The sequence below is a fragment of the Artemia franciscana genome, chromosome 5 (assembly GCF_032884065.1).
Source record: "Artemia franciscana chromosome 5, ASM3288406v1, whole genome shotgun sequence".
Taxonomy (NCBI): Eukaryota; Metazoa; Arthropoda; class Branchiopoda; order Anostraca; family Artemiidae; genus Artemia; species Artemia franciscana.
This window is the reverse complement of record NC_088867.1, coordinates 2,064,632-2,085,149: the sequence shown is the minus strand read 5'-3', so window position 1 is coordinate 2,085,149 and position 20,518 is coordinate 2,064,632. Positions and strand designations below refer to the sequence as shown.

General features: G+C 36.7%; 1 protein-coding gene across 50 annotated transcripts in view; it reads right to left on the bottom strand.

Annotated features, from left to right (window-relative positions):
- Window positions 1-20,518, bottom strand: part of LOC136026864 (uncharacterized) — a 31,300-nt gene continuing 10,782 nt past the window's right edge. Inside the window, exons 3-10 of one of the 50 annotated variants that reach the window (XM_065703637.1) lie at window positions 16,727-16,807; window positions 12,798-13,166; window positions 2,864-2,950; window positions 1,540-1,740; window positions 1,435-1,449; window positions 1,351-1,392; window positions 1,153-1,260; window positions 1-1,116 (exon numbers count right to left, since the gene is read on the bottom strand). In XM_065703637.1, the coding sequence (XP_065559709.1) occupies window positions 95-1,116; window positions 1,153-1,260; window positions 1,351-1,392; window positions 1,435-1,449; window positions 1,540-1,740; window positions 2,864-2,950; window positions 12,798-13,166; window positions 16,727-16,807 (1,925 nt within the window). In that variant the 3' untranslated portion in view covers window positions 1-94. Of the gene's footprint in view, window positions 1,276-1,332; window positions 1,741-2,863; window positions 2,951-12,797; window positions 13,167-16,726; window positions 16,808-20,518 lie in introns of all 50 variants that reach the window. The other 49 variants (XM_065703602.1, XM_065703599.1, XM_065703615.1 and 46 more) reach the window with 49 other exon arrangements.

Sequence of the window (20,518 nt, the reverse complement as noted above, 5' to 3'; positions counted from 1 at the left end):
CACACTGAATAAAACCGTTTTATTTTTTATGTTCGAAGTACAAAAACAATAGTCAGTTCCGTATAATAAATCCGATATAATCGACAAAAAAAAACTATTTAGGTGGCTTATTTCTCAGTTCTGTGTTCTTGCTTGCGGTTGGCTTATTGCTTCTCAAACTTACAGAAAAACCAGGGACATGATACTCCAAACTGGGCCTGCCTAGCGGACCAACGTTGGCAAATTGAACATTTGCTCCACCGAATCCTGATCCAGGATAATAACCATGAATGCCTGAATTAATGCCATTACCAAATCCAAGACCGCTAGCTCCTGATTGGGTTTGGGATACAAAACTAGTTGATGTAATCGAGCTGTCTTGCAGGCCATACCCAGCTCCAAGTCCTGCAGGGATTCCCGAGCTTAATAAACCCACAGGATCGATGTTACTTTGAAAGCTATTCGTCAATGGTGAATTTAAGATGCCAGTTGATCCAAGACCTCCATCGAATAGTCCTCCGCTATAACTCCCAACTAGAGCACTGCCTTGCCCAAGACCTCCCAATTCAGGACTGAAACCGCCATATCCACCCTGTACTCCTAATCCGATACTTTGTCCTGTTCCTCCACCGATTCCTTCTTGTCCCAATCCTTCCGCACCTGATTGACCGCCTTGTGAACCACCTTCCCCGCCTTGTTCGCTGTCTTGTCCAAAACTACCTTGCCCACCTTGTCCATAACCACCTTGTTCACCTTGCCCACCTTGCTCATAACTACCTTGCCCACCTTGTTCGTAGCGACCTTGTCCAAAACCACCCTGCCCCCCTTGTCCACCTTGCCCATTTTGTTCATAACCACCGTGTCCACCTTGTTCATAACCACCTTGTCCAAAACCACCTTGTTCACCTTGCCCACCTTGTCCAAAACCACCTTGCCCCCCTTGTCCACCTTGCCCACCTTGTCCAAAACCACCTTGTTCACCTTGCCCATCTTGTCCAAAACCGCCTTGCCCCCCTTGTCCACCTTGTTCGTAACCACCTTGGCCACCTTGTCCACCTTGTTCATACCCACTTTGCCCACCTTGTTCATAACCACCTTGCCCGCCTTGTCCACCTTGCCCACCTTGTTCGTAGCCACCTTGCCCCCCTTGTCCACCTTGCCCCCCTTGTCCACCTTGCCCGCCTTGACCACCTTGTCCGTAGCCACCTTGCCCACCTTGTCCAAAACCACCTTGTTCACCTTGCCCCCCTTGTCCAAAACCGCCTTGCCCCCCTTGTCCACCTTGTTCGTAACCACCTTGTTCATAACCACCTTGCCCGCCTTGTTCGTAGCCTCCTTGCCCCCCTTGTCCACCTTGCCCCCCTTGTCCACCTTGCCCGCCTTGACCACCTTGTCCGTAGCCACCTTGCCCACCTTGTCCAAAACCACCTTGTTCACCTTGCCCCCCTTGTCCACCTTGTCCGTAGCCACCTTGCCCACCTTGTTCAAAACCACCTTGTTCACCTTCCCCACCTTGTCCAAAACCACCTTGCCCCCCTTGTCCGTAGCCACTTTGCCCACCTTGTTCACCTTGCCCAAAACCACCTTGCCCCCCTTGTCCACCTTGTCCAAAACCACCTTGCCCACCTTGTTCATAACCGCCTTGTCCACCTTGCTCGTAGCCACCTTGGCCACCTTGTGCACTGTTTTGTTCAAACCCGTTTTGTGAACCACTAAACTCTCCTTGTTGACCTTGACCTTGGCCTCCATATCCTTCATAACCTGAAAGTAACAAACACAGTCTTAGTTGAAAAATTTCTTTTTTGGAAAAAATATGACGGCAAAAATTACTGCTCATGTGTTGTATATGCATAAGTGTAGGTTTACAAGTAGAAATGACTCTATCTCAAAGGAAATCTATTCATTGGGCATTTGCGTGATTCATAGTTACAAAAATCATATTTTTGATGATCAGAGATTAACACACATATCTTAAGCTTCTGTAACTCCAAGGAAAAAGAAATAGGCAACAGAAAAAACAAAACTCTTAATCTACTCAGTGTATAATAGAATTCATAATATTAAGATAAGGTGCCTCAATCTGATAGCTTTTTTGTTTCTAGACCAGGGCTAGAAGTCCCTACATGCTTATTTTGATATCTTGATATTGTGTTAGACTCCGAGATTATCTGAACAGAAGCCCCACTGCCGCTAATTTAAAGGTTGTGACAAATACCACAATTAATTAAGTTAATCATAATTTGTGGATTCAACCTTTCCATGTATTTTGTTGAAAAGAAGATTGTGCAACCTTCAGAGGCTGTGAGGGATTGGAAGGTTGTGGTTAAATTTACTTTCTTTCTCATTAAATCCAGTTGTCCTTCGTGTATATTTCCTTTAAAGAAATTTGTTAACTGGAACGTTTTGTGGAATTGGAGGCAATGGTAAATTTCTTTACTAAAGCTCAAAAAAGGTTATGTAGCATTCAGAGGTTGTAGAGATTGGAGAGAGAGGTTGTCAGATTTGTGATTGCGACGCACTTTCTTTGATTTGAAGCAAATTCTGTTGATATTTGTTGACTCAATCTCTTATATAGCTTTATAATTTCATCATTCACATTTAGGGATTTTGTTCTTTATAGAGTTAGAAAAATATGAAAAGTTATATAGAGTTAGAATTAGAAAATTTTGCTGATTGTTCCAAGACAGTATTTAGAAAAGAGAACCTCCCAATATTTTCAGTATTCTTAGTTGCTTCTCTTCGGCGAACACCAGCAGTTTCAATATCTAAAGTAATATCAGTGCAAATGTACATATTTGTTTTGTCTCGTGGAACATGGGGGGTTGCTTTTGTTTTATTTTTTGTCTTGTAGCTCATGAAGATGTTGAGATCTAAAGCAGTTTACCTTGTTTCTCCTTTCCAAGCTCCTTTGGAAAGGAAATCGCTCCTTCGATCGCTTTTCCCTTTGGTGCTTTTCTTCGGTGACGAGTGCCTGAAATATGTTGATCAGCATTAAGTTTAATAGAATCAGTTAGTTGTTTTTGGATTAACGCCACTTCTTGATTGCTTTTCGACTGTCCTTGCGTTGGCCCTGCTGTCGGTTGGTACCGCTAAGTTTGAAGTTTCGGTCCCGTATGACCAAGCTGAAATCAAACCCATTGCACAACCACAGGACAAACAAACAAGAAAAGTTTAATTTTTAGTTTAGTAAGATGTCTAATCACTCTTACGAGTCCGTAAGGCCCAAATTCGAATTTTGGAGTCAAAATATTATGAAAAGAGACACGAAAACTATAGAATTGGCGAAGGATGCCAAAATGACAACGAGAAAAAAAAAATCAGAATGAATCATCATCCGTCAGTCGATAATTTAACTGGAAAATATAGATTTTCCAATTAAAAATCTAAAAATTTTTCAACAATTGAAAAGGCAAAAACTGGTCAAACTAAACTAACAAAAAACTGTTAAGAGGAAGACTAAAAAAGGGAGAGGAGGGCCAAAACAAATGAACATATACCAAAAACTTGGGAAGTATCATCATAAAAAAAAACTTGCTGGATATTTTTGTTTTTCTGTCATGAGGGGACAAAGGGTTTTTATATCTGGTGGTGAAACAGGGAACGGGGGCGAAATAAAAACAAGTTGAGAAACGACTTGAGGTGGCCAGAATGTGGATAGGGAGTGAAGTTAGGGGAAAATGCTTTCCGTGCGAGTGTGCTCTTGCATTTTTTTTGCTAAACTGAGACACAACGTAACTCTCCTGTGCTAAATCACTACCAACCTAGCTTTTTTTCGAAGCAGAGAGTATGGCACCTCCCCTTCTTTGAAAATTACTCCGAGGGCTCTTTTTTGGATAGGTTCAATTTTTTCTGATTCTTCGTGGGAAATGTCAGGGTGCCAAACAAGGGGACGCGTACGATTTTAAATCTAAATGTTTAATTTTTTCGATCAGTATTTATATAGCAATTTTGATGCTCCTTTATTAGGTAGTATATCACCAACACCACAAATTTTAGTTACAGGATCGGAGTTTTGTTTAAGCTGCTATAAATTTGTTAGAAAAAGAAAAATTAACCGTGAAAAAGTTTCACCACTTCTCAGCTAGTCGAGAAGCTTATGAATCTACTGTAGGCTATGTCGGACAAAACTTGAGGACCTTTTTTTTCAATTTTCTGCATTTTTTCATTGATTTTTAACAGTTTTTATTTTAGATCAAAATTTACGTTCAAAAATAAAAATAAATTTCTGTCAAGTATACGATGGGTGTTCAGAGACTTAAATTTTCATTTGATGTTCTATGCTACTTATTAGCATTCTCCAAACTTTGATTTCTCGCTTCAATAGCATTTTTACGACTTATGGGTAAAGCTAAGTTTTGACACAAAATGGTAAATTGTTTTCCGCGAAAATTACAATTTTGGATTTATCACGGACACGTGTACATTTGTTCATTCGCTTTGTTCTTTTTCCAGGGATGATATTATCGAACCATTGGTCCTAAAGTATAGAGATACAGGATTCATTCCAACGGAAATTGGGAAAAAGAGTGCCCTTTTTAGGAGCAAAATAGATTTTGCCACAGTTAAGTTAAATTTTCGGCCGTTTTGTGGCGCAAATCAATAATTGCTGCCCATAGAAAGGCAAAAAGCTATGTAATGAACAGCCAATCAATTCAAAATTAGAGAAAAAGTACTGAAGTTTTACTGCGCTTAAAGCCCTCGGGTCATGGGAATACAAAACAAAAAAGAAAATTTACTTTCAAATAATCCACGTTATATAGACATAGCATATATAAAGAAAAACATAAATCAGAAAAATCTATTTCTGTGCTCCATCATGAGAAACAATCCTAAATTTTTAATACTTGCAAAATATTCATCCCTCATTATATTCACCATCAACCTACACTGCCATCTCTCATCAAACCTACACTTTCCATATGCTTCATTTCTCAACTCACTCAATTCTACATACAGAGAGAGAGAGAGAGAGAGAGAGAGAGAGAGAGAGAGAGAGAGAGAGAGAGAGAGAGAGAGAGAGAGAGAGAGAGAGAGAGAGAGAGAGAGAGAGATCGGTATATTTAAAAAATATCGTAGCACAGCTAAATTCAGTTTTTTCACAAAAATCATACATTTAAACAAAAATCACACACTACAACTTAGCATTAAAAACTGATGTGAAGAAAGGCACAAATGAGTTGGCATATTGATTGGTTCGTACTTTAGGGGGTACAAGTTTATTTTGTAACCGAGTTCGGCTATTGGGAGGGGCTGGTTCGGGTAGTAGTGATCGGTGGCTCTTATTGGCTAGGACGAATTTTCCAAATTGGTGAATAAGGTGTTCAAGCCGGACTTTAAGTGGAGATAAATTTAATTTAGCGAGGGCTTGATCATAGGGTATGCCACGGTTTCGGAGTATAATCCTTGTTGCTCTTTTCTGGACGCACTCTATGTCGCGTAATAGGTACGCTGTGCGGATAGCAGATGGACCCCACACCGGGCACGCGTACTCGAGCAACGGGCGAACATAGCACATGTAGGCATGGAGAAGACTTTCAGTATCACACCCAAAACGCCTCATTTTGGTAAGTGTCTGAAGGCTTGCATTAGCCTTGTGGACGGTTAAATTAATATGGGCACTGAAACTACAGTCACTAGTGAAATTTACTCCTAAGGTTTTTATTTCGTTCACAATCGGGAAAGGAACTAGAGGCATATCTATATTCCGCTTCAGAGGGTTGAAACGAATTATCTTCGACTTGGCTACGTTAATGGTAAGATCATGACTTGAGCATTCGGTCTTTAGCTGATCAAATAACTGGTCTGAAAACTGCTTTGTTATGATAGTGTTTTCGACCAGGTAAGCGAGCACTATGGACAGATCATCTACAAACTTGTAACGGTCGTCGTGATGGTTAAGCAGGGAATTAATTACAGCCAGGAAAATTATTCCCGCTAATTTTGTGCCTTGTGGGGCCCCGCAAGAAGTATCTGACCATGATGAATCCGAATCGTTTTCGTGGAGTGCAAAGACTTTTTGTTTTCGGCCAGTTAAGAAGTCAGGTACAAGGCCAAGGGTGCGTCGTTTGGCCCCTATTTCCTGGAGATTCATGCCTGCACTCTGTTGGCGGATTAGGTGAAAGGCCTTTCGGAAATCCACTGCGCAAATGTCGACGAAACAGCTACCTTTTTCAAGCCATTGGAGGACGCAGTCAAACATCCGTACTAGGTAGATTGTAGTACTACACTTGGGGAGTCCACCGTACTGGAATTTATCAATACACCCATGAATTTGTTTCAGAAGAAACTTGAGTATAAAGGCCTCAGTTACTTTCGCCAAACAAGGTGTAAGTGAGATCGGGTGGAGATCGTCGCATGCACTAGGGGCGCGCTTTTTTGGAATAATTCTAATATAGGCCCTTTTCCACTGTGACGGGAAATAGCCAAAAGCAAAACACTCGTTAATGGTGCTGGACAGTGGTAATGCTATAAAGGCTGCATATTCACGTAGCAGTTTGGCAGGTAATTCACCAGGGTATGAAGATTTATTCGGTTTGATCTTCCATTATTCCGTGTAAACATCAAATTCACTGACTATTATGTTGTTCTCAGGCTCACATTTTTCAAGTATGGTGGACTTTTCATGAGCCGTAATAGTTGGATAGGTAGTACAGATCTTGGTGAAGAATTCACTCACTTCTTCTGCACTGATTAAGGACCCACCATCATTGCTGATCTTTACACTGCTGTTAAAAGCTTGGCTGGCCACTTTTTTCACAGCGTTGTGCCAATTTTTGGGGTCTGAAGTAAGTAATTGGGAGGGCATGGTTTCACGACCATACCGAGCTTTGGCTTTCTTTACCAAAGAGACTATTTGATTTCGCAATTTCTTGCCGTTGATTATATCATCACGGGAATAGAGGCGAGACCTCTCTTTTATTAGTGATTTAATAGCCGGAGATATCCATGGTTTGTCGTATTCACTAACAACAAATGATTTTGTTGTAAAGATCTTTAGGTATTGACTGTATAACGTGGCATTGAAATCGGATTCCTTAGTTTCCAAGAGCCCGGTGTTGTACACTTCGGGGAAGTCATATGTGCCAATCCATCGACCGTATTCACAGATGGCCGACTCCGTACAAGGACGAACAGTGACACGGGATAGTTTGGGCTTTGGTAAAGACTCTCTTGCTTTCCAAAGAATTGCGTTGTGGTCTGACATGCCAACGGGACCAAGAGAAAAGGGAGGGGAGTAAAAATCATCACAATTTGTGAGTATAAGGTCCAATATGCCCCCCAAAGAGTGGGTGGGTATGTGTACTACTTGTTTTAAAGACAAACAAGATGATAACCAACTCTTCTTGGTTTGATTAAAGTATCCTCCTATAATAAAAGCAGGGCTACTGTATATACTTCTCAGGTGATCAATAGTCGTTTGGAGGTAGAAAACCAAGTCACCCCGGTTTCTTGCACTTTCCGGGTAATATACTGAAGCGACTGTAATACAAGAAAAGCACCGGGGAAGAGATTTAGGTTTGCAAATAGCCCAGATTACTTCATGAGCTGGATCAAATAATTCCGGTAATAATTTGCAAGGGATGTCTTTCCGTATGTACAAGGCAACACCTCCACCTAGTCTATGCTCACCTCGATCAGCACGTGTGCTCAGGAAAATTTCGTAGCCTGCCATATGACCTGACAACCTATCAAGATTCCAAGTTTCTGTAACTGCGATAACTGGGATACTATTTTGACGGACGATAACTTCAAATTCTTCCATTTTGTTACACAATGACTGGCAGTTTATAACAAGAAAATTCGGCATTCTATATTTCGAATTAAAAGTCACTGACCTTAATAGGGGGGGGGGGGGCAGATCACTACTAGTCGAACATACCGGAGCTTGATTGAAAGGAATAAGAGATGGCATATTGGCATTTGTAGAACAGTCTATCTTAACAAGGATACGTTGATGGGGTGAGGTTTTCGGAGCAAGACTAGTTGATCTTAATGAGACAATAACTGGGATCATCAGCTGACCTCGTTTTCCGCCACGCTTGAGGCATCGCTTCCGCTTCTTACGGTTAGATAGGAGCTCTTGGGGCAGTGGTCTGTCATCTGGTGTTCTTCCGAGCAAATTTAATGCTACGAGTTTTGCAAAAAAAGATGGCGCCACAGTTAACTCAGGTGAAAACAGTCCAATTAAGGCTTCTTTATCACATTTGAATGGCATGGCACACACATAAGACAAACTTAATAGTGTTAATAACTATATTATAAATAGTATGCCTTCGTTATATTGCGTGAAACAGGTACAACTAAGCTAAACTTAGAATTTTCGCAAAAAAAAAAAATGGCGCCACAGTGAAATGGTGAAAACAGTCCGATTAAGACTACTTTATCATATTTCAATGGCATGGCACACACATTAGACAAACTTAGGAGTGTCAATAATTATATAATAAACAGTATCCTTTCGTCATATTACATGAAACAGGCACAATTAAGCTATCTATACTTCAAACCCTCACTGTTATCTATACTTCAAACAATTAGGACGGATTTTACATACTTCCAGGCAAGGGGGATTTCAAAAGATGGTGGAGTGGGGCTAAGTGGATGGTAGAAATGTGGAATAATGGATTAGATATAAATAAATAGGTTGCAAAGAGGATGGGTAATATCCTATGAGATCAAGAGATACAGGTTTGGCACTATGAAAAGAATGTGGCAGTACTTTGGGACTTTTCATGTTTTGCTTCCTAGTTACACAGGCAGTTTATACTGTGAGGTGGTTCATTTGTTCCTGAAGCAAATTCTTTGCAAAATAAAGGGCTAGCAGAAACAATTAATACAACACCATAAGTTTTCTCTTTTAAGGCTTGATAGATTTATATACAGAGGTGTATAATTGTGTATCAGCTATTATGAAGGAGGATTTGGAATATTTACTCCCCCTTCGACCCCAAGAATATTTTTGAACTTAGTCAGTAAAATGAGTAATGATATGGCCAGTAAAGTGGTTGCATTGTTTTTAGTGTCTTATGATGCAGGCAAAATTACACAAGAAATATATTATTAACAAGAAAAATTATATGATTGACGTCATATTTATGACTACATTTCAAGAGAAGGAATTACATCATTCCCACCCCCCCCCACTCTATGAGTGAAAATATCCTTTTGTATCTATGACGCAGGCAACATTACAAAAGGAAAATAGCTAAGTATGAAATACAAAGTATCATTAGTCTATTTACAAAAACCTTTTTAAGTAGTTTCATAATGCCTAGAGGAAAAATGAACAATCTAGACCATCAAACGTGACCAATCCGAGCAGCTAAGGTAAAGGGTATTGAAAAAGTGTCTAAAGTAACCATAAACGAAAACGAAGAACACAGATATACAGTCAGAATACTTGCACCAGTGACAATTATAACGAGTCAAAACAAAAGTGAAGAACAAAGAAACGCCCGTTTCAATTGTAGACAACAACAAGAATTAAAACAAGTTAAAAATAAAAGTAAAGAACAAAGAAAGTCAACCATCAACGTTATGTGTATTCCCCGGAGAACCCTTCATTTTCCCGAGAAACAAGTTGCAACAAATGTGACTCATTTGGTGGTTGCTATTTACAACGAGAATGAATCAAACAGTTCGTGGTAACGAGCTGTAAACTTGAACTGTTGACTTGAACTGTAAATAAGAGTGAAAAATGAAATTTTGATACCAATAGTTATATCAAAAGAATTGCTTGTTAAGCTGATTTCCAATATACAAGTTTCATTAAGTTTAGTGTTACTCATCAAAGGCTACGAGCCTCAGGAAATTTGCCTGATATTTGAAAAAGGAGGGGAACACTTCCTAAAAATCAAACGTTTTTAATGAAAATCACGTCATCATATTCAGCCTATCAGAGAATCCTACTGTATAAGTTTCAACCTACTATTTGCAAAAAATGCGGAATTTTGAATTTTTACCAGAAGAAAGATCCCGGATGTGTATCTATTGTTTTTTTATGTTCTTTTTTTCCCAGGGATAATCGTATCGGCCCATTGGTCCTAGAACATCGAGAGGGGTAAATTTGAACAAAAATTAAAGTTTGAGTGCTCTTTTTAAGTGACCCAAAAGATTGGAGGGCATCTAAGCCTTCAACGCTGTTTTTTCCCCAAAATCGTCTGATTGAAATTTGGAGGTAGCTATTTTGTTCAAGATAGTTGAAAGGTCCAATAATTATGCCTTTGTAGATAACATGACCCCCCCCCCACAGTCCTTGGGAAAAAGTCTTTAAGCTATAAAATTTGTGTACTGTTTACCTGTGGACATTTGTTATTGGGAAGCATGCATACATTTTTTGGGTGGGGGAGGAAGGCGAATCTACTACTGGGAGGATTTTCCATGGGAATCATTTTCCATGGAGAGGGAAGTTTCCAGGGAGTGAACTCTTCAGGAGAAATTTTGCACTAGGGGAATTTGCCAAAATTCTTGCGAGGAATTCTTTTTATACGTCTTGCTTTCTATTTGCCGACTCAATTTTACACGTGGAGATGTCAAGGGTAATTTTCCGGGATAAATTTTCTCCGGGAGGGATTTGTCCACAGGATGTTTCCGTCGGAAGGGGGAAAGGATACCTCCTTTGAGGTGGAGTCAAATTTTTGGCGTTATTTAAAAAAAAGGTCGGAAATTAAATAAAAAATCAAGTTATTTCAGCTGAACGTTAGGAGCAACATAAAAATTTAAAACGAACAGAAACTATTACATATATTGGGGGTCATATATATGATGTTCATCATCAGCAGTAAAACTCTGTATGTTCATCATCAGCTGATGAACACTGTATATGTGTTCGAAATATCCAGTTGAATAATTTTATATTTCACTGTCAATAAAAAGGTATCATCCCTATTTTGAACTGTTTTACTTTAATTATTTAAGAGCGACACCTAAAACCCAAAGGTCGTTTATTTAGAACAATAAGACATTTTTCTAAAGTACTAAGAAACTTTAGTGTGAAAAGTGAGGTGAGGAGGAGGAAATATGCCTAATATATTTAATTTCTATTCATTTAAAGCTTTAATGTTCCTCCTTACTTCTAGTTTGAAAAACTTGTTTTTATTTTATTTAATATATACAAGCTATATAGTATATATATATATATATATATATATATATATATATATATATATATATATATATATATATATATATATATATATATATATATATATATATATATATATATATATATATATATAATATATATATACCTGCTGAGTGCCGGGGCCCGACTTTGAAATCGGCAATACAGTTTCTTCTTTTTAATTGGTGTATTGACATATCCGGCCACTAAAACTTTAAAGAAGAATTTTTTACTTTTGCCAGAGTGGTTTTATTGAACCTATGGTGACGATATGACATCAAGAAGGGCCCTGTCTCCCACACAAGCATGCCTCGTAGCCATGCTGAGGCCCGGCATCGAAACCGGCTACATATTTCTTTTCTTAAAACTGGCACACTGGCATTACTGGCCACAAAAATTATCGAAATAGGTCACAACCTTAAGAAAGAACTTGTATTTTTCCCTACTTGCCCTACTTTAATGGGTATCATAAAAGAAAGTTTAGGAGGTTAGACCCCGTTCCACCGATGAAGGATGTCAGGCTACTTCCGCAAATGTCAAGTCTTTCCGCAAATGAGTTGAGAAGATGACTTTAAAAAGATTTAAAGAAAATTGTAAGTTTATTGGAGAGGGAAGCTTTGGATAGATCAGGGTTGAGAAGAATCCTGCGCAGCTGTGCATTACCTAAATTACCCAAAAGCACCAATTACCCAAGGTAATTGGTGCTGCGATTAATCTTTGTAATATCGTATTAGAATCGTAGCTGTGTTGGCCTTAGGACGCTTGTTACATCAGTGAAGGCTTACTAGTTCCAGTAAGCCCTAAGCATTACCTAAATTACCCAAAAGCACCTATTACCCAAGGTAATTGGTGCTGCGATTAATCTTTTGTACTATCGTATTAGAATCGTAGCTGTGTTGGCCTTAGGACGCTTGTTACATCAGTGAGGGCTTACTAGTTCCAGTAGTATTTGTATCTTCTTAGACAGTTTTAGATTTTAATGTCAAGATTCTGGTGTCAATCTATAGGTAATGAAAATGTTAATCGTTCAATTAGTTTCATTAGATTCTAATCAATTAGATTAGAGGAGCTTCTCAATCAACGTTAGTAATAGTTTAGTACTAACAATATTTTAAAAACAAAATACGATAATGTTAATATTCCAACAGAGTTATTTAAAAAATAGTAAAAGTTAAAAGGAGACGTGATTAACGTGACCATAAAACAGTGTTGTATGTCTAGCTTGTTGAGACATAAAGCGTATCAAGCTTAATTTACTTCTTATATTAGATATAGAAAAAAAAAAGATGAAGAATAATTTATTTGCTATTAATAATAATAATTAATTATAGATGAGTTATTACTAATTATAGTTGTTATTAATTAATTATATTATTAATTAATTTATTATTGTTAATTATAGAAGAATTATACATTAATAATAATTCATTAATTAAAGTTGTTTGCATAAGAAAGCGGAATAGAAATTAATTTTATATGATTATATCAATGGTTCTGAGAAAAAATTTCATATGAATAACTTCATTACTACCGTAACTTCACGATCCATTAGTAATATTAGTAACTTCAGCAAATTATTATCAATGTAGTCAGAATAGGAAGGTTAAATATCATTTTTAAATGGGTCTAATGTGAAAAAGAAAGTAGGGAAAAGAAAGTAGAAATGCAGTGGCTTACCATTTACAGTAAAACTTACTTTCTGTGGTATCCCCAGCAGGTGATTCGAGGTTTCTGTTTTTTGCTTCTTTCTTCCTTAAATCAACATTTAAACCATATGAGTTATAGTTCTGAGAGGGTCTATAAAGAGGACTTAGGTTGCTATACTGTCCATTTGCTCCTCCAAATCCAGATCCAGGCTGGTAACCGTAGCCAAAACCTTGGTTAAAGCCATTGCCATACCCACTAGAAAGGCCACCATAGCCAAGACCGGTTTGCCCAATCCCAGTATAATAATTATTTAGGAGTCCATTTCCATATCCACTTTGGAGTCCATTTCCAAATCCACTTTGGAGTCCATTTCCAAATCCACTTTGGAGTCCATTTCCAAATCCACTTTGGTAGCCCGCTAGAAAAATAGCTGGTTGAAAAATAAAAACATTTCATAGACGTCTAGGATGCCAAATTTAGTTCAATGTTCCAGGATTGGGAATAAAAATTGAGAAGCCTTGTTAGAGTAGGCTTTAAAGATGTGAAATCAATGAGAAAGGGAGATATTTATAAAACTTTTAGTGATAAATAGGATGCTTTAATTTCATTGGTTTTCGCAAGTAACGCATTTTGTAAGCTAAATCATATTATTAAGTTAGTTTTTTTGCAGTTTGTGCGATATATGAAAAAAACTATTGTTTGGATAGTTTACTAGTCACATTAGAGTCAAGAACATTTACAGCGAAATGACCCTGCCTTTTAAAACACGATTGGCTTTCACGTGCCCTATTTAAAATCTTAAAGACAGTATCAAGATCGAAAGCTGAATTCAACTGATTGTCTGTTTGGTCTAGTCTTAAGCCAGCAAAAAAAAAAAAAAAAAAAAAAAAAAAAAAAAAAAAAAAAAAAAAAAAAAAAAAAAAAAAAAAAAAAAAAAAAAATGGAAAGTTCTCGAGTCACAAGATATCCTAAAAGCAGTGTGTCTGTTTTGTGATTGAATAAAAAACATTTTTTATTTAAAAAATGTTTCTGATTGGAAACAATCAGAAACAATCAGTTTCTGATTGTTTTTTAAATAGTGGTAGGGAATTTGGCTTCCCCTCCTAGGAAAATTCCTTTCCTTCGCAAAAACTCCTTCGTAGAATGATCCCATGTAACCACCCCTTCCTTACCCAAAAATGTCTGTATACCCCCAAATAACCAATACTATATGTAAATAATGGGCAAGGTTCATAGCCTGAAGTCCTTCCTCTGTGTACAGTGGGGTGACAAGTTATCCGCAAACACATATTTATTAAATCGTTTGACTATGAAAAATGAATTGGCAATCACAATATTTTGATCAGACTGCTTTAGGGGAAAAGGGGCAATGGGAGGGGTTCTAGCTGCCCTCCAGCATTTTGGTCACTTAAAAGGGGGCCTAAAAATTTTGATTTCTGATCAAATGAGCTTTCTTCCCATCTTCAAGGATCAGTGGGTCAATACGATCACCACTGATGAAAATATACACAAAAGAAATAGATAAAAGTCAAAATAAGAACACATCCGCGATTCTGTCCTTTCCTCTGTTAAAATTGCAAAATTCCAAATTTGAACATGGGATTTTGAACCTTCTACGTTATTATCCTTTGATATTCTGAATCTTATTGTGTGATTTTCATCAAGCTCACTTTATGTTTGAGTCAAAAGATATATTAGTCCCTGTCCTTTTGAAATCCCCGGGAAACGTCTATGGTAATGGCCAGGTGTGTATCCAGAATTTTTTTCCAGGGAGTCTACAAAAGAATTTTTTTTGAAGGAAGGTTGAAAAAAACATAAGAAATTTCTTTATATTTATTTTTGTTATGTTTTTGCGAGTCGGACAAACGTTTGGGGCAGGATTTTAAACCCCTTAGCCCCCCTCCATGGATACAGCCATGGCAATGACAGTATTAACATGAACCTATATGAACTGAAAACATTTTCTACTTCATACGAAGATTATTAAGTTTATTTTGATATTCAATCTGGAAATGTCTCGAAATGACCTTTTAAAGCCTTATACGCGACAAAGTTTAGAATAGAAATCTTGGCCTTGAGTTTGAGCTTTAACAGTATTCTTTTTTAGTGTTTTATTTGTTAATTCATTCCACCAATTGCTTTAAACATGGACTTGCAAGTTTTATTAAAAAATTTGATTATCTATCCAATCTGTATCTTTGCATAAATATCTGTAAAATTGGAATTATTATTAGAATTAGGGGAAGTCTCCCGGATATTGTTTATTATTTTTTCTTTACTGAATTTTACTTTTACTGATATTGTTTTTTCTTTACTGAAGGCAATCAAACGTGTTACCGAGTTACCCTTTTCTTACCATAAAGACCAAGTACATGAGAAAAAAAAATTGCCCCTTTGATCCATTTCAGGTCTATTTGTACCTAGAATCGTTGACTTTCAAAGATTTTTCTTTCGACTGTTTTATAATTATGTTTTTTTTAGGGCTGTACCATGTTTTTGTCAGAGTTGCGACCTTAAACCATAAAAATAAGCAAAACCAATTAGTTACATTTAAACAACACTTTTCGTCCGTTACTCAAAATTTAAGAAACTGTTGATTCCCAAAACAACTACAACTTCAAACGAAAAATACATCTTTTTAAGCTGTTTGGCTCTATATGTTTTAGCTTAATTTGCTAATTTTTCACACATGTTTCATATTAGTTTTGCAGCCTCTGCTAACAAAAATTGCATAATTGCATATCAAATATTGAAATCCGGGTGTTTTATAACTTTGAAAAATAATATATATATATATATATATATATATATATATATATATATATATATATATATATATATATATATATATATATATATATATATATATATATATATATATATATATATACTAGCTGTTGGGGTGGCGCTTCGCCCCCTCCCAAGCCCCCCCCCCCCCCCCGCACGCGTAAGTTGTTACACGCCATATTAGGTACGCGCCATTGTAGTTGTGTCCATGTGTCCCACCTGTGAATATATATATATATATATATATATATATATATATATATATATATATATATATATATATATATATATATATATATAATATATATATATATATATATATATATATATATATATATATATATATATATATATATATATATATATATATATATATATATATATATATATATATATATATACGTGCACTTATTTGGTATAATTTTCCACTAAATCAATTCAAACAATCAGTTTTCATTTTCAGAGTCCATGTCATTTTTATATTCCATGATAATTTTGGCTGCCTGAATGTCAAGTGCCTCTAATTAATTGCCACGCCATTAATGCAATTTTATACCATTTAACGCACCTCTAATTAATAACGCACCTCTAATTAATTGCCACGCCATTAATGCAATTTTATACCATTTAACGCACCCACCTCATTTCAACATTTGTTTATGAAAACTAACACCAAATTGTAGATACGGCGAATGAGTCAAGAGAATCACATTTTTAGAATTCCCCTTCCATTTGGTATATTATTGAAAAACATTATTCTTTGGTGCGAGGCAGTTATTTTATCCTGAATATCATATCTAATGTAGTCATTAAGTTTGATTCTACGGTATCGATATCATGCAGTCATTTACTGACTAAAAAACTTTGCTTGAACTAATAAACTACAGTCTCACAGAAGTGCTTATGAAAGACTGAAATAAGAAGTATTTTTCGAAAGCTATGCCCCCCCCCACAGCAATGTGTAAAATTTGAATATTTGTTTAATGTTAATAAATTACTTCCCTAGAATATATATTCCGCAGAGAAATACTAAAATTTGATATAATGTGAATAAGTATATTTTTGTTGAATTTATTCGGTGCTGGGTGATAAGAAACCCGTCTTGGGATATTTGAAAGAGCTGTCTTTATGGTCTTTACTTTCAAACTATTTAAAAGTGTACTGTTGAAAATGAAGAAATAGTCTACTTACGGCGATATTTTTCATCTGCTTCTTCTGCTTTGAGCTCTTCTTGTCTTTTATTTAGTTCTTCTCGGCGTCTTCTTGTGGGTGCTAAAATAACAGTTTAAGGTTTAAATCCTGTGTTGTTTTTTTTGGCTATTGGAAAATCCTGCTTGTAGCACGAACTTGATGTACTGCTAAATTTCTACCCATGAATGATCTTATTTTTAGCCTTTCGAATGAATTATGCTAAAGTTTCAATATGATGTAGCCTCTAATCTACAAATATCAGTAGCTAAATTATTGGGGGGGGGGGGGGGGGTACTGAGAAAAAAGTATAGTTTACTCCTGGAAGTTTTGATCCATTTTGTTTTTTGCCCTCCACCACCGAAATGATTTTTGTGGAAGGGAGGGGTGTATTATCTTTTTAATAGACTGTCATATTTCGTAAAATTACAACCAAGTTAGAAAATAAATCGGGCTCAAATAACTTTAATTTCCATAGCTGAAGAAATTTTTTTCTCTGATCGAGCTGAAATTTTAATGCCATGCAATTTTTTAAGAATACATAAAATTGAACAAAAAAAAAAACAAAGAAATTTTTTTTTGAGAAGTACATGGCAAAAACCAAAGTTTTATAGACTTTTTGCAAAAATATTACTGCAAAAAAGGTAATAAAGGAATTTTTGGTGTTGAAACAATCTAGTTGAAAATTATTTTTTCAACTAGATTAAATTCTTTAAATCAGGCCCAGCATCCTGACTTCAGGGAAGTAAATAGTAACGAAGACTGCACAAGAAGAACAATAGGGAATTCTTGTCGCAAGACAGTGGAAATCTAATGTATATGAATATTTTTGCCCTGGAGTCTTGGTTGAACTTTGTTGAAGTAAGGATGCTGGGACTGTTTTTATAAATTTTGTTTTAGTTGTAGTGGTCGGATGCTGTAAGTTTTTCTTCTTCTATGTATTTACGTTCTGTTGAGGACAACCCTTGAAGATAGGGCCAAAATATTCATTCAAATTAGATTTCCACTGTCTTGCCAAAAGAATTTCCTATTGTTCTTCTTGTTTCTGATGTTAGGAGGTCTTGCAATTTATATTAGCAGGAAAATTACTGCTTTTCAGATAGAGATAAGTGTGCCTGATGGTTATGATGAGATTCTTTAGGTATTTGAAAATCCTAAACGCTTACCCTACCATTATAATAGTATTGCTGTTTGTCTTTTGCTATTAGTCGCCAGATCAAGAAGTCAGTTCTCAAAAGGCTTTCCCGGAAAAAATTAAATTAAGTGCTGACTACGTACAGGGTAAATACCTCATCGATGGCATATTCCTGCTTGGTGACGCTAATGAATTACGACTTGAGATCTTAGAAGCAGGATTAGGTATAAAACAGTTAGTTAATTGCCCAACAACAAAAGGTGATACGGCTCTAGACCGTAGCTACTACCATGTCTCAATTCTATAGGAAACACTCCCAAGCCCCCCACCCAATAGAAGCAAGCTACCACTTCACTCTTGAGATACACCTTACAAGGAAAGTCTGAGTCACGTGAACTACAGAAACGATTACAAGTCGGTTAATCACAAATGGCGGATTGTTTGGTTTCGGCAATTGGCTCACGACTGAAAATAATTTTTTTATTTTTTTGGCTCACGACGGCATAATTTTTACGGCTAGTGCTGATGAAATGGTCATTACTTTTCAAGAAAAACTTTTCGGTAAGTACCATTACTATTTTCCTGAAAAAGGTAACAACATTTTTCAGCAGATCGTCCATACGTTACAAAAGAAATCAAAGCACTAAGCAGGAAAATGGGACAACTTTTCAGGAAAAAAAAAAACACAAAAAGTGAATATTGAAGAATAAAATCAGAGGAATGACACGCTAGGCAACGACAGTGTTCTTTCAAAAGAAAGTATGTCATTTAAACGATTCTTAGCCTGAATAGTGGTACAAACGGATAAAGGAAATGACAGGTAAAACGCAAACTGGACTGGATTTTGGCCAAAAAAATTGGCCAAATTTGCCAAAAAAATTTTGGCAAAGAAATTGCGGATTGCCTAAACAATCACCGCGAAGCTATTATTCAGTAACTTCCATCACTAAACCTGGAGAATTTTCCACATTCACCTCCAGATTTATGGATTTCTCCACCATTATCGTATCTCAAGTTCACCTCAAATTGATGAAACTGAAGATGACCAGTATTACACTACCCGGTATTCCTGTTGACTTTATTAAGGCTTTTCCTGAGTACTCCGATAACTTTAATATTCAACAATGTTACAATGTCAGGTCTCTATCCAGAAAATCGGAAAAAGGAATTCATAACCCCTGTCCCCAAAAAAGGAGCCCCTATGATTTTAATGGTGTGCAGCCTATTATGATGACACCTATTTTAGCAAAACCGATCAAGGTTTCATCACTGGGTGGCTGAAAACATTTATTCTGCATAGTTCGACAAGCCATTACCTAGTTAGTTTGCTTGATAAGATTTTAAAGCATCTAGATGAACCGGAACGATGGGTCAACCTCGTCGGGATTGACCTACAGAAAGCATTCGAATTGATCTGCCGTAGAATCCTTATCCACAAGCTATTAACAAATTTTAATGTTGATGCATGTTTGGTCAGAATAGTTGCACATTGTCTTTCAGGTAGAAGTAAAAAAAAAGTATAAATCAGCCATTTCCGATCCCCAGCGAATCTACTGTGGAGTTCCCAAGGGAACAGTTTTAAACCCCCTTCTTTTTTTGTTTATGGTGAATGAGTTGGCAAATGATGAGTCGGATTGGTTTAAGTTCTTTGATGATTTATCGGTACTGGAGCTGGGTGAAAAGAGTGACTAAAGTGAGGCAGACAGAATAATGGTGAGTTTATACCGCCAAGCTGAGGAGGACAAAATGGTCATTAGTCGTGAGAAATCGCTCATATTAACTTTTTCTTTTCTGAGGGACAACTCGTCCCTTGCTTTACAGAATGTTTTAGGTTGCAGCATCATGAATACCGAACTCTTAGGAATATATCTCACAAATGACCTGAAATGAGAAAAGCAGACACAGGAGATGATTAAACTGGCAAATCTGGGTTTCTTTTTTTTAAACTTCTTGCTCGTTTTGATGTCCCAACCTCCCCCCTCAACTTATTGCATATTTGCTTACATTTGTCAGACCACTCAAAGAATATTCTTGTCCCGTTTGGTATTGCGGCCTGACCTCGGACCAGAGGAATAGCCGGGAAAGGATCAATATTGAGCTCCTCTGGAAGTGTCTAAATCTCCCAAAGTCCTTTATTTTTCCCTTTTAAAACAATTTTCCCTTACAACTCTTTCGACACGCTGTGGTGAATTGTGTTTTAAACTTGGTGTCGGTATTTTGCCCAATCCGTGGCTTCATGAAATCCTCCCCCCTGAGCATCTACCTTCTCGCCAATGGCTCCTGCGATAAGTGGCTCAACCGGTACCAAGAGTTCAGCCGATATCAGCGTAGCATATGCGTTGCGCGATCCCTCGTTCGTCGAGATTTTTGATACTGCAATCACTTGTCATAAAGTTGTACATATTTATCTGCTTTAGTTCACTATTCTTTCCATTTGTTTTATTTTTTAAAGTTTTTCTTTAATTTGAACTTATAGTTTTTTAAATTATTTATTTATTATTTTTTTTACAGATGATTGGGTATTTCAATGTCTTAGTTTTTAGTTTGACTCCGTGATATTTCGAATCTAACGTATAAATTTTAATATTTAATATAAATCTACGGATAAATTTTAATATCCAAACGTCCAACGGTGTCCAAATCTATAAAGTTAATACGGC